The sequence below is a fragment of the Centruroides vittatus genome, unplaced genomic scaffold (assembly GCF_030686945.1).
Source record: "Centruroides vittatus isolate TY-2023 unplaced genomic scaffold, ASM3068694v2 scaffold_2802, whole genome shotgun sequence".
Classification (NCBI taxonomy): domain Eukaryota; kingdom Metazoa; phylum Arthropoda; class Arachnida; order Scorpiones; family Buthidae; genus Centruroides; species Centruroides vittatus.
In genome coordinates, this window is record NW_027122693.1 from 37,820 (window position 1) to 53,135 (window position 15,316).

At 33.3% G+C, this 15,316-nt stretch overlaps 1 protein-coding gene across 2 annotated transcripts in view; it reads right to left on the minus strand.

Annotated features, from left to right (window-relative positions):
* Positions 1 to 15,316, minus strand: part of LOC136987833 (uncharacterized) — a 49,780-nt gene that overhangs the window by 589 nt on the left and 33,875 nt on the right. Inside the window, exons 2-8 of one of the 2 annotated variants that reach the window (XM_067285578.1) lie at positions 12,092 to 12,152; positions 11,013 to 11,042; positions 10,845 to 10,933; positions 9,327 to 9,419; positions 5,870 to 5,929; positions 5,710 to 5,793; positions 4,319 to 4,486 (exon numbers count right to left, since the gene is read on the minus strand). In XM_067285578.1, the coding sequence (XP_067141679.1) occupies positions 4,319 to 4,486; positions 5,710 to 5,793; positions 5,870 to 5,929; positions 9,327 to 9,419; positions 10,845 to 10,933; positions 11,013 to 11,042; positions 12,092 to 12,152 (585 nt within the window). Of the gene's footprint in view, positions 1 to 4,155; positions 4,487 to 5,709; positions 5,794 to 5,869; positions 5,930 to 9,326; positions 9,420 to 10,844; positions 10,934 to 11,012; positions 11,043 to 12,091; positions 12,153 to 15,316 lie in introns of both variants that reach the window. The other variant, XM_067285577.1, reaches the window with a different exon arrangement.

A 15,316-nucleotide genomic window follows, 5' to 3' on the forward strand; every position in this document is an offset into this window, starting at 1 on the left:
TACCTTTAATACAGCAGGAATAACAAGTCAATGACATAGCACGTTTTATGTGGTGCTAATTACGTCATTGATTTTCTTATCCGGCTGCATTAAAGCCGCTTGATACCATGGATATCATTTAATACGTCCTGATTAACAGGCTAGTCAAGTGAATTTTTCTAACTTTTTTTCGCATATCTAACACCAAACGAGTAAGTAGCGATGTGTATTTCATAGAAATGGAAGCAAATTGCTTCTCTTCTAGGGAGGTTCACGTCTTACGGGAGTTCCCCGTGGCAGATTTCCCACGTGTTGCCTTAACCTATCAAACCCGCAATCTATCTTTTCACTTTTTTACAATCGAATTTTCTTGTGAATCAATCGCAAAAAGACATAATCCGTAAACATTATTGTTTACTTGTGTTGTCATCAATACATTAGAAAATAATGTATTTCACAATGTTAAAAGCCCATCTACAGTTGACAGTGAAGAGCAAGTTATCATCATAATCGACATTTTTACTTTTTCGACTATATATAACAGAGGGAAAGTATGGCGATCGGTCACAAAAATGACCCTCCCGAAGATTTTTACATTTTTGGACTCAGAGCACCTTGAAACGTCGAGAAATGCGTAATCAAATGGGGGAGGTTTCTGTATGTAGCCTATGGATGTTTATGTGTGTGAAAGGCACAATTTTCTTCACCCTCTTTGAAGCTTAATAACTCTTGTGCATTTGTCGAAAATTTCTGAATTTTTGCAGGACCAATTATACAGTATATACACAGATGTTATAAAAAATTTAAATGCTAATAACCAGTAAAATCGTTAGTAAATCCGACACTACTGGAGATACACACCTTGCTTATATAATAATAGAAATCGATGCTTAAAAAGTGTAGACAAATACAGGATGTCCGCATTGTCTTAGACAGGTTTCAAGCCATTGTGTGCGAATGACAGGTGACATTTAATTCGTGTTTCTTGCATTCGAAACCTCACTTAATCAGTGTTTTTTTGGCTTGCATATATTGGTTATTAGTATTGTTTGATGACCTATAAATTCTGTTTGAAATTAGGAGAAAGTATGACAACTTGAATATCGCCTGTCTGTATTACCAGTCGCTAAAGGCCGGCGTTGACTTTGATTGACAAAATTATGGAGGGGAATGCACATATGATTACTAAATGTATCAAACAGAACAATATACTTTCTTATTACACATTGAACTGTCCAGTATTTTATTTTATGAACATCCTATATACGATATGAACGGCATGTTCAAAGGAACCAGTTCCTGTCGTGTCACCAGCAGTCGGAATTGCTCGAAATACTAACAATTAATCTAATTTTATGTGTATTTTTTAAAATTAAAACAGTACTGTTACTTCCGTAAATTAATTACAGTATATATAAATAAATAAATTACAATTAGAGTCCACCATTGAAGGATATTTTCCATCACCTGCAACCTTCTGTATAGAAGATTGTAGGTGATGGATAGGGGCAACTCTCTGTTTAAGAGAGTTGTAGACAGTAGATACAGGGAAACCCTCTGTATAGAGGAGAGTTGGTGATGGAAAGAGAGCAACTCTTATGTATAAGAGGATTCGTAGGTTCCTATGGAAGCCTGTGAATAGAGGGTACCGTATGTACGAACGGAAATACAGTTAAACTAATCTTGTTATTTTTGTTGTAGTTTTGAAAGGGAAAATGTAAATAATGATATAATTTTGAACTTATTTTTTAATTAATTAGCCAAACCTCGATATAGCGCATCATAAAAAGCGTCACTTTAGTGACAGTCATGAATGGATCTTCCTCATCAATAAAGAATACGGTACGATTTTTCATTGTTATCACTAAATCACGTGATTTTCAACTCAAAACCTCACTGAAGTGCTTCAGTTTAGCGCCACACACGATATAGTTTAATTTAGAAGTCTAATAAATGGTGGCGCTAAATCGAAGTTTGGCTCAGTACATTTTTATGGAAAAAGATGAAAAATGAATAGAAATATATTAAAAATTGTATAAAATAGTATTTAAAATATCATGAAACTAAACTAAATTAATCCCCCTGGTATCAATTTGCAGTACACTGTACAAAGTCAGAATCATTTTTTTTGAATTTGCTCCTTAAAAGCAAATTCAGTGAAATTTTAAACAAATATTCTGATTAGAGCCTGTAGAAAATAATTAAAAAATTAAATAATATAAAACGAAAATATTCATTTTTCATATCTATAATGTAAAACATCATTAATGCATTCATTAATTATAATTAAAATGATGAAATTCTAATTTAAATTAACTTAATATATAAAATTAAATAAAATATTATCATAATTAATTATTATAAAATATTATCGTAATTAATTATTATAAAATAAAGAAAATAATAATATAAAATCATAAATTACGAAAATATACGATAATTCACTTTTGTAATTTTATAGTCTCAATTTTGTCAGCTTAAAAGAAAGGCATAAAAAGTGCTTCATAAAATTCTAGAGCAGGGTCTCTTAACCTGTGATGCACGGACCTTCAGTGGCACAAATGTAAAAAATATCACTAAGCACTGGTCGTGGGTTTGTACCTAAATAGGGTCCAATTTCTCATAGAATAAGGTCCTCCCGGGAGGCATTCCCCTAATCCGATTGCTTGTGTGTTGAGTTGCCGTATACAAACGAAAGAAAACAAATAAATAACCCCTGGTATATACTAAAGTAGGTCTATTTTCATTATTTATAAGTAATGAGCAAAATACAGTTAATACAGTTCGCCATTTTGGATCTTAGACGTCATACTTCTTAGTCTACAATAGCCTGTGTGGCAAGCGTTAACGAACAATTGTTTTATGTATTACATTAAAAATTTAATTTACTTTATCAGAAAATTCATTATTTATCTCAGTTAAATTATTATTATTATGGCCACACTTTTACTTAGTCATTACTAGGTGTGTTTTTCTAAAACTCAATTCACTTGAAGATTCCTTTTCATTAATACATAACGTAATAAGTGTTGATCGCGTGTATTTATTGTAAACAAAGCTTAATTCGATTTAGTTTATCGTGATTAATGCTAATTAAGAGCATAAATACTTTAAATCTGGTTAAAGATACTTATTCACGTTTACAGCGATTCAGTAATTCGCATGCAAAAGAGTTGCTTACGTAAGTTTACTGCACTTAAAAGTGGTTAAATGTTCATTTTAATAGAGGATTTTAACCAAACTGATCTTGAATCGTGGCTAACTTAATAACAAAATGATTAAGAAAAGTATTATTTAAAATACCAAAACTTAAGTTTTGGAAGTTTCATAAGCTCTTACAAATTATTGTTAAATTATTAACGAAAATAACTTAATACTCTGGATACAAGTGACGTGATATAACAGTGAGGAAATACTCATTTATATTTTTACAAAAAACACTAAAATTTCTTTAGTTCACCAGTAGCCCAGCGGACAGAACTAGTGAAGACCAGTCGTGGATTCGCGCCTGACTGTCCATGTGGAGTTTTCAGGGATTTACTTACGTGTCTAACCCCTAAACAGAGCCAGTTTCGCATAGAAAATCCTCCCGGCTAAATGAGCTATATTATGTAGTGTAACAAATTAGATTGTTTGTTTGTATGTGGCAACGCGACACGTGGGCAATCTGCGTGGAAAGAATTCCTCGTGGGAGGAGTTTCTATGGGAAACTGAACCCTATTTAGGTATTACAAAAGTGAAAAACGTACAGAAAACTATACATGGCCAGCCAGTCAGCCAGGTGCGAACCCACGACCAATGTTCAGTGTTTTATCCACTGCACCACTGATAAATAATTATCAGTAAGTAAACATGCGGCTGGAATTTCTGAATTTAAATTATGTTTTCGTGTTAATTTGATGTTATGGCATGAAAATAAACCAGCAAAAAACCAAAAAAAAAACATTTTTAATAACTTAATTATGTACAAATTACGTATTTAGGACTATAATTCTTTAATATCGAGGTCATACTAAAACCTGTAACGCTTCAATTATTATTATTTTTTAACTGTATATTTCCTGTTTAAAAAATTATTTATAAACAATAACTTTTTCTCTTATTGATCTAATTAATATAAATTTCTTTCTTTATAAAATAAATAACGCAAAAATAAAATTAAAAAGAAAAAAGTACTTTGAAACGGTAGTCTGTTGCCTTTGCAAATCTTAAGAAGGGGTTCGATTTCATTGCAAAGAACGGATGTTCCAGGCTCGTTATCAGATAATTCCTTTTCGTGACACCAGGGGGCGGCGCAGGCGGTTACTCTGAGTGTAGAGTTCGCATTCCCGTTGCTCACCCACAATCCTGTATCTTGCTCCTCCGCTTCTTTATTGATGATCAATACTTGGTGATTTGACGGTGGCGCCATCTGGGAGTCCGAATTCGAATCATTTTCTGATACTTTGATGGAAACTCTGGGCCTCGTGTCGCATATTGGGGTGGTGTAATACTGCACTACTGGCTGCTGGGATAGAAAAACATATTCCCATTTAAATTACAATATATTTTATTATAACATAACGTATTCGAATACATATAGGCGCATGTGTACTTAAATACAGTATATAGGGCCTATATTGCATTTCGCATGTACAGCTTTATGAGGATAGCGGTATATCGAGGTTACCCCGTAAATGTTAAATAAATAATCCTGTACGTGTCAAATGCTAAGTGTACGATTTTGCAATTTGCAAGCACAAATTTGTCTGTAGATCTGATGGTATGCAATTCTTAGTGTTTGAAGCACTTCGGTTTAGCGCTACACTCGATTTAGAAGGCAACAAATGGTAAGAGTGAAAGCGAAGTTCTGAGCTGATTAATTGACAATGAGCTTCGGAGCGTTTTGCGATTATGAAAACAGGGTGCCAAGTTTGGGTGGAAATGGGAGGAAGACAAGTGGAACACACTAAAAACGGGAAAACAATTAGTGGGTGTACAGGTTGCAGCTGCACTCCTCTTCCGTGTGTTTTCTAATGCGGAGTAAGTACCCCATTGTAAGACATATTGTTTTTTAAGGCACCCCCTGTAAATATTTCTGAATCCTCTATTGTCTAGTACCTAGTTATTCGTGCAGCAGCATGAGTTTGTACTACATGATATCCAGAGAATTTTCATGTAGTCTGTTCTACAATAGGGATCCAATAGGGCATTAATCGTTGATTCCCGCCTGATCAACGAACTGGTCTCGCAAAGTTGTAAGTGTCCTTCACGTTGCTATAAGCTAAATAGGGGCCAATTTACTATAGAAAGTCATTTTGGATACATTGGCAGATCGCTCTATTTTGCCTTATGCCATCCCTAATTCCATTCGACCATGGATGCTCTATTGTAGATATAGGGGTTTAGCCTACAGTTAGCTTAAAATTTCGGATCAAAGCATTTTCCTCATCCTTTATCCGTGAAGTAGGCCCCATCTCTTATCCGTAAGGATTAGGGATGAGGCCTTCTTCACATTTTCTCTTGAAGAATTTGTTTTTTTCATCAGGAAAATGCATCCGAAAATCGTTAAAATAATACAATATATTTATAAATCCTAATTTTAATAGCCTATTATTTAGTTTACTATTTTTCCTTGTGGAATACGATACTTTATATTCCAATTTTATTGGATTAAGCTCGTTATTTTCCTTAAAATAATTAATTTGAAAATATATAAATGTTTTAAAATAGATTTTTTGAGGTTCTTACTTGAGATATATGGAATTGTCCCGCTCTACCTCTACCTGCTTGGTATTCTTGATACTGAGATATCACACATAAGATACTATAAATCTAATAAAAGAAAATTTTAAATATTTTTTAAATAAAAACTTATAAATTGTAAAATTTTGTGAGGATTTTCACTTACATTTAAGGCACAAATTGTCGTATCAATTACAAAAAGAATTGCGAGAAACGAGTCGATTTCCTAAATTTAAAAAAAGATGTCTTTATTATAAAATTCCGTTTGTTTATTTATGAAATTCAAATTTATAACGTAAAATTATATAATTTTTCTCTTAAATATTTCCTTTTTCTTTAAATTTTAAACGTTTTGGCACGTTCTGTATGTCTAGCAACTAAGTGACAATTTATGAGTTTTCAAGAAACTTTCAGGATTTTCGCAGATTTTTTATGCAAAAAGTGTATTTTGTTCTTATCATTTTGCATTTTATGGGTTTTCTGCGTAGCGTGTGATGTTTTGCGGGGGTTATTTTGAACATCATTCAGTTCTTTAGTTTCAAAATTGTCACTTACTGACAGTCAAACCTAAGTGACATTGCTGTAGTAGTAATGGGTCCATTGTTCTGTTAAATCAGAATTTATTTATCTCGGATACAGTAAAAATACCTAAAATCAAAGATAATTCTATTGACAGCTGACCTTGGCACAATCATGGCACTTCCCATTTCGTCTTCATTCAATCATTGTGGCTGTTGGTTGATGATTATTATTTTTAATTCCTCAAAAAACGCACGATATGCAAAGGATATGATTTTATTTTTGTAAAGATCCTTCAGGCCATCTTTTTCCTTACTAATAGGCAAAGAATTGTACAAACGTACGAGGAGAATCCTGGAAATGCACGTGGCATTCAACTTTCTAGATATCCTCTTTGTTGCAACGAGGATACTGTCGTCATCCAGTTCATACTTGTAGAAAATTCTGCCTGTTTTGCAGTCAATTAATCTTTAGCCAGTTCATTTGGTTTAATTGTTCACCGTGTATTTTTTGCCTCATGAACTGTAGTCGTAGAATTAATCCTTAATGCGTTTCTGGACTTACCAGTGGTCGAGTGGATGAATCCACTAAAACACTGGTCGTGGGTTCGCGCCTGGCCAACGGACAGGCTACGTGGTGTTTTCCGGGTTTTCTTCACGTTAGTAACACCTAAATAGGAAACAATTTTTCTTAAAAGACATATCGGGAGGCACTCCTCATCGGCAGATCGCCCATGTGTCCCCCGTTCTCGGTTCCTAGATATGTCGAAATGTACTCAATTTAAAAGTTATTCAGTTTCCAAACTGATGGGGGCCCGGATCTCTGCTCTCTTCCGTGTTTCGCTATGTCATTTCGTCACGCCTATTTAAAGTTTGCATTGCAATTGACTATTGCATCCACGGTTATAACGGATAATCTTCATCAATTGGACCATCGCTTTCCCCTTGCAGTTCCTTAAATCGGGGACCAACGGCTGTGTTATTTTATCTGGATTTTAAAAGGCGAAAAATTCTACTGTAATAATGATTTCTTCCATCTTTGTGTACTTTAATATAAGAGCTTTTAGATGGATGTGAAATTGAAAATGTAGTTTTCAAATTGGTCTGCTCTTAGAAGAATACGTAAACACCCTGGATAGATTCCCATGTATTTACAATAAAAACGTGTGCCGTTTCTTGTATTTGTAGCTATGATTTTGTGGTCTTTCATAACGGAAAATCGCTCCCATGGGTACTATTGCGCACGCTTTTAGTGACGTAACATTGTCTAGTGTAAGTGGAAACACAAAAGAATGCTTCCTGTTGTATTTTGTTTACTTAATTTTTAGTATTTTGTACTCACGAAAGATCTGATAAAGGTATATGCAAATGTAAACATGATTACACGTACAGCTTCAGGAGAGTGTTCGCGAAAGATATGTCATTCCACACGATGGGAAGGAAGGAGTTCGAAAACTGCACACCTAATTAATGGACGACCCCTGCTTACTACAACGATAACGTGCAACCATTATATCCATTAATTGACGTACTAAAGTATCTGACATGACCTCAATTAAAGCTCGTTTTTTGTAATTGACCGCGACAACCGTGGATATAACGAACAGTCCTCGTTATTGGACTATCGTCCCCCCCATTAGTTCGTTAAATCGTTACAATTCAAGAAAGTTTCTAAGAATAAACGGGCCTGATGATGTGATTTTTCAGTGCTGCCAACTATTTCTCTCTCAGTAACTAAGAAAAAGAAATAACAACTTAATTACAGTTCTTTAGTAGGATGAGGTAAATCAACACTTGGGTAATCTACCAAACGGGGTGCCTCCAGGGTGGGCATTCTAAATAAAACCGCCCTATTCTGGGCAATTTTTAAAGAAGACAACAAATCGAGACAGTCGTTGGGACAATTGATACTCACCAGTGAAATTTTAGTGAGATTGGCACACTAGAATCCCATTGTTCCAATGGATCTATCTAAAGTTGAAGACTTCAGGTTGAACTTCGAAATTATTTTTCTCCCCTTTCTACCTCTGATTTTGTTTTGAAAACTGTATTGTTCAGGTATACACGATTTCGTTTTACAATGGTTCAACACTTAGATAGCATTTCAAATGCTTTTAAAGAAGCAAGAGTGTTCAGTAATCCGGCTTACGGCACCCTATCGGTGCCGGATTAACGAACTTATACCGTTCTTCACGTTGTATGAGCTTTAACAATAGATTTTTTTGGGGGCATTTTTTTTTATCTTTATAGGAAAGTTGTAAGATTCTTGTTAAAAGTTCACAACAACATTGTTAAAATTTCGAAAAGGACAGACTCGTTTATTTTAAACAAGAATTTATTTAAAATGTAAAATATTTTAATAAATTTACTAAAAATAAACGAGCTTTATATAAATTAAATTCTTAAACAATGTTTCCTTACGATTTTCCAACCGAGAGTGCGTAGATCTTTAGGTGTGCGTCAACAATACCTCTGTGTGTGATTTGGGTTTAAAATGGCCGATGTTTATATAACCTTTCTCAATAAATTTTCACATTATTTTAAAGTTAAAGTAGTATCCATGTCTGGTATCCATCTTGCTTGCCTCCTCTCCAATTTCTATACATCTTACTTAACCAAACTATTTTCATTTACGAATCATTGCTGTGTTTTCTATACTTTGTTTCAATTTTTCTTCGTTTTCCTCGAGAATTTTCGGGTTTCTAACTCCCACAGTTTTTTACAATTAAGGCATACATTTCGGAATCAAAGGCAGTTTACACGCAAGCTTTAAACTCTAGTGTGTACACCACACTTCCAATATATTCAAATATAAAACAATTGCTGAAAAGGCACGGTTGCGGGTTCGAATCCTCGTATATTTTTAGCGGGGTTGGTTAATTAACGAACGGTTTCTTACGGCATTCGTTCACAGTTTATGGTTTATAAATGATGCCTCTACTGCAAAAATATCTTGTAAAGAACTTGTAAACAGAAGATGATGTATATAGATATATATTTTAAATTTAAATATAATGGAATTTTGTTGTTGTGTCGAATGAACTTAGAACTTTACATTCTACATTATAAACAGCGAATTACAAATTCTGACATTGGTGTACTTACTATTTCAGTAAAAAAGTAAAAGGACAAAATCACATCCAACAACGTCGTTATGGAAACGGAGAAAATCCAGGGTAGAAGCATCAGACGGTTATCCTAGATACAACAAAATGGTTGTTAAGATAAATACATTCCACAAATGAATTCCTACAAAGCTATTTACCTTTAGATTTACGTAGAAAAAAAGTTTATAAAATATAAATTTAGCATGACCTTTTTTTCCAATAGTGGCACTCTTTACTTCTTTACAAATGTAGAATTCTTGCGCTTCAATCCCTAAGAAATATCATGGCGCTGCTCTGCATTACACTATACTTCGTGGCACCCAACACTTGGATTGCCTAGGGGATGTGAAAATGGCCTCTATTTGGGTGTTAAAGGTCAAGGGAGTGTGAAGATAATGGGAGTCGTGTGTATCTCCATTAGGGTCGGAGTTAATGACGATTTTACTCGTTATTAACGTTTACAATTTTTGTTTTATAAAACACATCCCTATCCTGAAAATTAGACTTTTTGCCACTTTATAAAAATTAATGGTTAATGTTACCTATGGTTCCAAAATGGCGGCTCGTCTCTGATTCCAGCAAATAGAAGAAAGGACACAATGGGAATGCACGTTCTAACCTAACCTAACCTATTCTAATAAATTACCATAATTATTACCAACCAAATTATTGGTTGGTAATAAACCCCCATTGAACTTTAGACAGAGTTGTTTATTTTGTCATTGTTTTCTGTAAATACTTTAATGGCCTTCCTCTCAGTGCAATATAATAGTTTCCGCTTCTCAACCCCTAATTACTAGAAATTCGATCTATAATTCAGTGTACAGATAGACATTACGTGCTCTCCTTTATTTATATAACCAGAGGCGTAGTTTTTGCACGTTTCCCCCTAATAATCTAGTTAAATACACTAATGCAGGTGGAAATGCCGTAAAGTGGTAACAGTAACAATAGAATTTGTCGTGATTTTCGAATATTAAAATCCACAGTATAATTATTATAAGGGCGACATTCTAAACAATGGGTCTGTCTCAAAATTGTCAAAGTATACATGTTTTCTATTTTACTCTTTTTACGTAAGAGAGGTGGGGCAGTAGCCTTTATAAAAAGGTCAATTCTACTGTACTTTTCTATGTGAATAATGTGTAAACAACAATACCAAGTTTGTGTGTAGTTTTATACATTTAAAAGAAACTCGTTCAACTGTAAATTAATCACTGACAGCATAAATGTCTCGTACACATGAAAGGTTTATCGATCGCAGCGCCAATTGTGCCCTAGCGGTGAGTTTTTGTTGAATTTGTGCCACTAAATACCTCTGGAACGTTGAAGAGGGGTGGTACTTTAAGAAAGTTAAGTATTGATATATTTGTTTAAAGTTTATAAACAAACAAAAAGTTTTTAATTAATTTAATAGTAGTGCTGGTGATGGTTTCAACACTCGTCACTAGTCGCACATTTGACGCTGGGAGGAAAGAAATTTAATAATATAGATGAACAGAGCAGAAGCACTTACCACACACAGGCCAACTAATAAAAGGACGGATGAGATAACACATAATCCAGCACATATTGTTGAAAATAGATTAAATACTCCTAGAAGAACTGTAACAATATTATTGTATTGAGAACAATACTAACAGTAGTCTATTGTCTTAACGATATTTAAAAAAATAATAGTTACTTAAGTTTTTGAATGACTTTTGCGAAGAATCTAATGAAAAAAAAGTCAAAATAAAAAGTTTATTTTATAAATAATAATAATAATAATCAATATACAATCAAGTCTCGATATAGCGCCACTAGTGAACACTCCGTTATTTGTGTTCTAAATGACACTACTATTACCAAAATACGTAAATATCTCATTATTTTATATAATTTTCGTTATATGAGGTACTTCGGTTTAACGCTAGACTCGATTAAGCGCTAATTTCGGGATTGGCGCTGAATCGAAGTTTGACTGTGTATTGTTATAATACCTAACTGAAAATGAAATTAAAGATTAAAATAGTGATGATGATCTTCATCATCATCATCATGTGTATATATAGGCTACATGATGATGATGTGTTAACATTCAGCAGGGGTGTAGGACTGTACTACTTGACAACCCCACAACTTATTGCAGAGGAAAAACACCTGCCACTAAAAATCCACTTAACAAACTTCGTTAACGTTATTTCGAAGCATCCCGTATATAACAGTTAAAGTGAATTATTAGTAAGGCGGGAAAGCCAACATACATCCAAATTTACTCCCTTTTTCTCGTTTATATATACAATTTTAACCGTTCAATTTGACAGATGAACAAACAATAGCTGTATATCGAATATATTCCTCTTTATTCGCACAGAAGCCCTCGAAATTACAATCTAAAACACGATTAAATGTGTTGTAGATTGGTCCATAGATGTGTTGTATCCGTAGATGTATTATATTCGTAGATCAGTCCACAGTTGTGTTGTGTTCGAGCAAGTGTCCGTGGATGTGTTGATTTAAAACGAACTTAAAATCAGCTAGAAGTTACAGAAAACTTGTAAAGTACTACATAAATTATGTATTATATACGTTATATTTGCCATTAATAAATAAAATTTATCAAGTTCCCTAGCTTTTTCCTGTTAAATTTTGATAACCAATACAAAAAAATATGCTTTATTTCGGGGGGAAGTCAAGTTAAGAAGTTTCAAATGGCTTCAATATTCAATATAAAATTAATACAAAATATTAAATTATTTAAATATTAAATTTAATACTTACCAGGTAAATGTTTAATATACATATTGAATAGACTAGCAGTCAATATTAAAGTATAAAAAGTCTGAAAAAATAAACCACAGTATAAAAATTAATATATAAAATTGACACATATTTTATAAATATTAAAGCGTATACTTAATTTAAAACAATTATAAAACGCTAAATTAACGATGAAATAAGATACAGAAAAACCTGTCTAAAGCGGAACCTGCCGTAAAACGAAACCTGGCTAAACGGTGAACAAATTGCGCACCAATTGCTTAACGTAACCTGAGTAAAGCGGAATTTTTCGATGTAACAGTCATTAAAATTCTAAAATTTATGATTAAAAATACATTGAAAAACTCTGTGAACTGTATACAGTTAAACCCGTGTAAAGCGGACACTTACGGTTCCGGTTTACACAGGTTTTACTGTTTAAAAAGAGGGAAAAAAATATTTTATTATTAAATTTAGACTACAAAGAAAATCTTTAGTATTTAAATGGTACCCATAAAAGTTAATTAAATGTTATTAAATTAATAAAAAAAATTAAACAGATATGTAAACAATTAACTGCACTAATTAATTGTTTACATTTAACTTTATTGTAATAAAATACAATTTAATTAAGCAGAAAGATTCAACTAACTAAATTATGCAAATCTAGATAAAATCTCTTAAAATTCTCATTCTAACAAAAACTATCTCTGTGTTTTTTCACTAAATCTCGATATGGCGCTGTATCTAAACCCTGATACAGCGCCAACGAATGCTTTAAACGAGCCTTCACTATGATGAAACCTTCACAATTTGTGAAGTAGGCCTATTAAATATAGTATTTTGCATTACTCCCAACACATCACGTTATTAAAAAACGTCCAAACTGTCACCTCGCTATACCGCATCTATATTTATAATTGTATTGTTTGACTTACTTCGATTTAGCGCCACAATCCATCTCAGAGGCGAACAAACGTAGCGCTGAATTAGCTCGTTGTAGCGTTAAATCGAAGAGAATTTGCTCTAAATTGCAATCGGCGCTAAATCGAGGTTCGGTTGTATACACAAAAATCTACGGTATCGTTAAGAAATTCGTCGATAACATTAAAAAACATCCGCGAACTAATTTATGGCTTGTTTTCGTTATTGCGGACATTTTAATGTACAGGGTAAAGTACAGAAGATCCACTACATCACTTGTACAAATTTACAATTTATGACCCTATTAAATGACTTATTTTTTTATTGGTCACATATCCGTGGTGTTGTATAATTATAATTATATTTACACGAACGTAATCTCAATTTATGACACCGACTTTTTGGGAAAGAGGGTGCTTGCTTAACGACAGTGTTGCAGGAAGTAATTAAGTCGTTAAAGCGGGGTTTTACTGCAACTAGATATTAATAATTAATCACTTTTCGTGCCAATTTGATTAATTTTTATGGCAAAATATTTTTAATACATTAATAAAACGGGGGAAGAAAAGAAGGAAGGAGGAAGAGAGAGAAGCGATCCTAAAAGAAGTGTTAAAAAATTGGGCTAAAAAGAAAGAAAATGAGTGAAAAGGTAAAAAACAAATTGGCTCTCAAATAAGAATGAAGAAGGGTCAAAAGATGGATCTTAAAATAATGAAATTGGATTAAGAATTGGACCCCAAGGAAAGAGAAAGAGTTGGGAAGGGTCAGGAATTGGACTGAAAAAGGACAAAGTTAAAAAAATTAGGAAGAAAGAATGAGTGATGATTAAAAACGAACTTTAAAAAACCTATTGTGAAGCTGTGACAATATATTTCATGAAGAATATTCCAATAAATAAAATAAATCCAGATGAAAACGTATCCTTTCAAACTGATTATTGCTGTATTTTCTTGCAGCCAGACACACACACGTACTTTATAGATTGTTTTTTTTTTCCTCGAGAACAATTAAACGAGAACATCGATTAAAATGATTAATGATCATTCGCAATCCAATCAATTATTTACATTAAATCAATTAATTAAATAATATTAAAAGAAAACGATTCTATTTTCACGTGATACTAAATAATTAATAATTAATTAATTAATTAATTAGTGACCATCTGGCACGTGCCCACACCTTCATCCCACTCGTATTTAACGAAGCGGAATTACGCTATATTGAATATTACTAAGTGCGAATTACGATTCGTAGATACTAAATATCAATTTATATAATTATAATCAAGTGATAACTTTGATTAATTATAATTAAATTATTTATATGGAGCCATTTTAAACCCATTGCACATTAACGGGCTGTATACAGTTAATGAATATGCATTCGGCAGCTGGACAGCCAGAGCAAATATTCAATTCTGTCTCGTTTACTTGCATACAGGAAAACACCTCGATATAACGCAGCACGTTGTATCGGTCAAATCTACAGTAAATTGTTCCCAGTGATTTTCTAAAGCAGTTCTATTTTATGACAACTTTTTTCTTTAGTTAAAAACCCGTTTATAGTGTACAAAAGTAGGTAAAATTAAATAGAAACAATCTACGATTTATTTATTTGAGTAAATGTTTATAAAAAAGTTATTCTATTTATGGAATTTACTTAATGATAGCAAAATGAGAAGAATGATGATAAAATTCCAACGTAGTGCGTTACCGTGATGCAGAAAAGAAACGGCATTCTGTAGTGAATTGCGCTGTTTAAGTTGGATTAAAGGGTTATATCGTCACACGCGGACTGTAATTAATCTAGTGTCACAACTTGTAAATCCTAGGAAGGATAATTGCATCTTTTGTACTCTGTGCCAAATCGACATCTTTATCTCTAATAAATTGTGATTTATACACAAAATTAAGAAGCCCTTTTCTGTATACCTATTTATTGATTCGGATAGGCACACGGTAAAAACAACGAAGTGGTTTGCAATAGGGTCTGATGTATCCAGATCAATTCCTCCGTAAAAGTGTTGAGTCAATCCAGATCTTATAGAATGGCAAGATCATCGGACTATCGATTGTGTGTGATTTTTTCTATTTTTCTTTTCCCTCGGCCACCCTTCCAGCTACTTTGACAGGACACTTCACGGTTAGGTTCTCTTTTTCACTCCTGTCTTGCTTTTATCTCACTTATCTTGGCTTTGCGGTGTTTTACTTACTATGCAGTCTCCTGAACTTTCAACACTCACAGGCACCCAAGTTACCTCACCAGTATCATCCTGCTCAGCAGAGGACACAGTTCTTTCCGAAGCCAGACAACAACTGC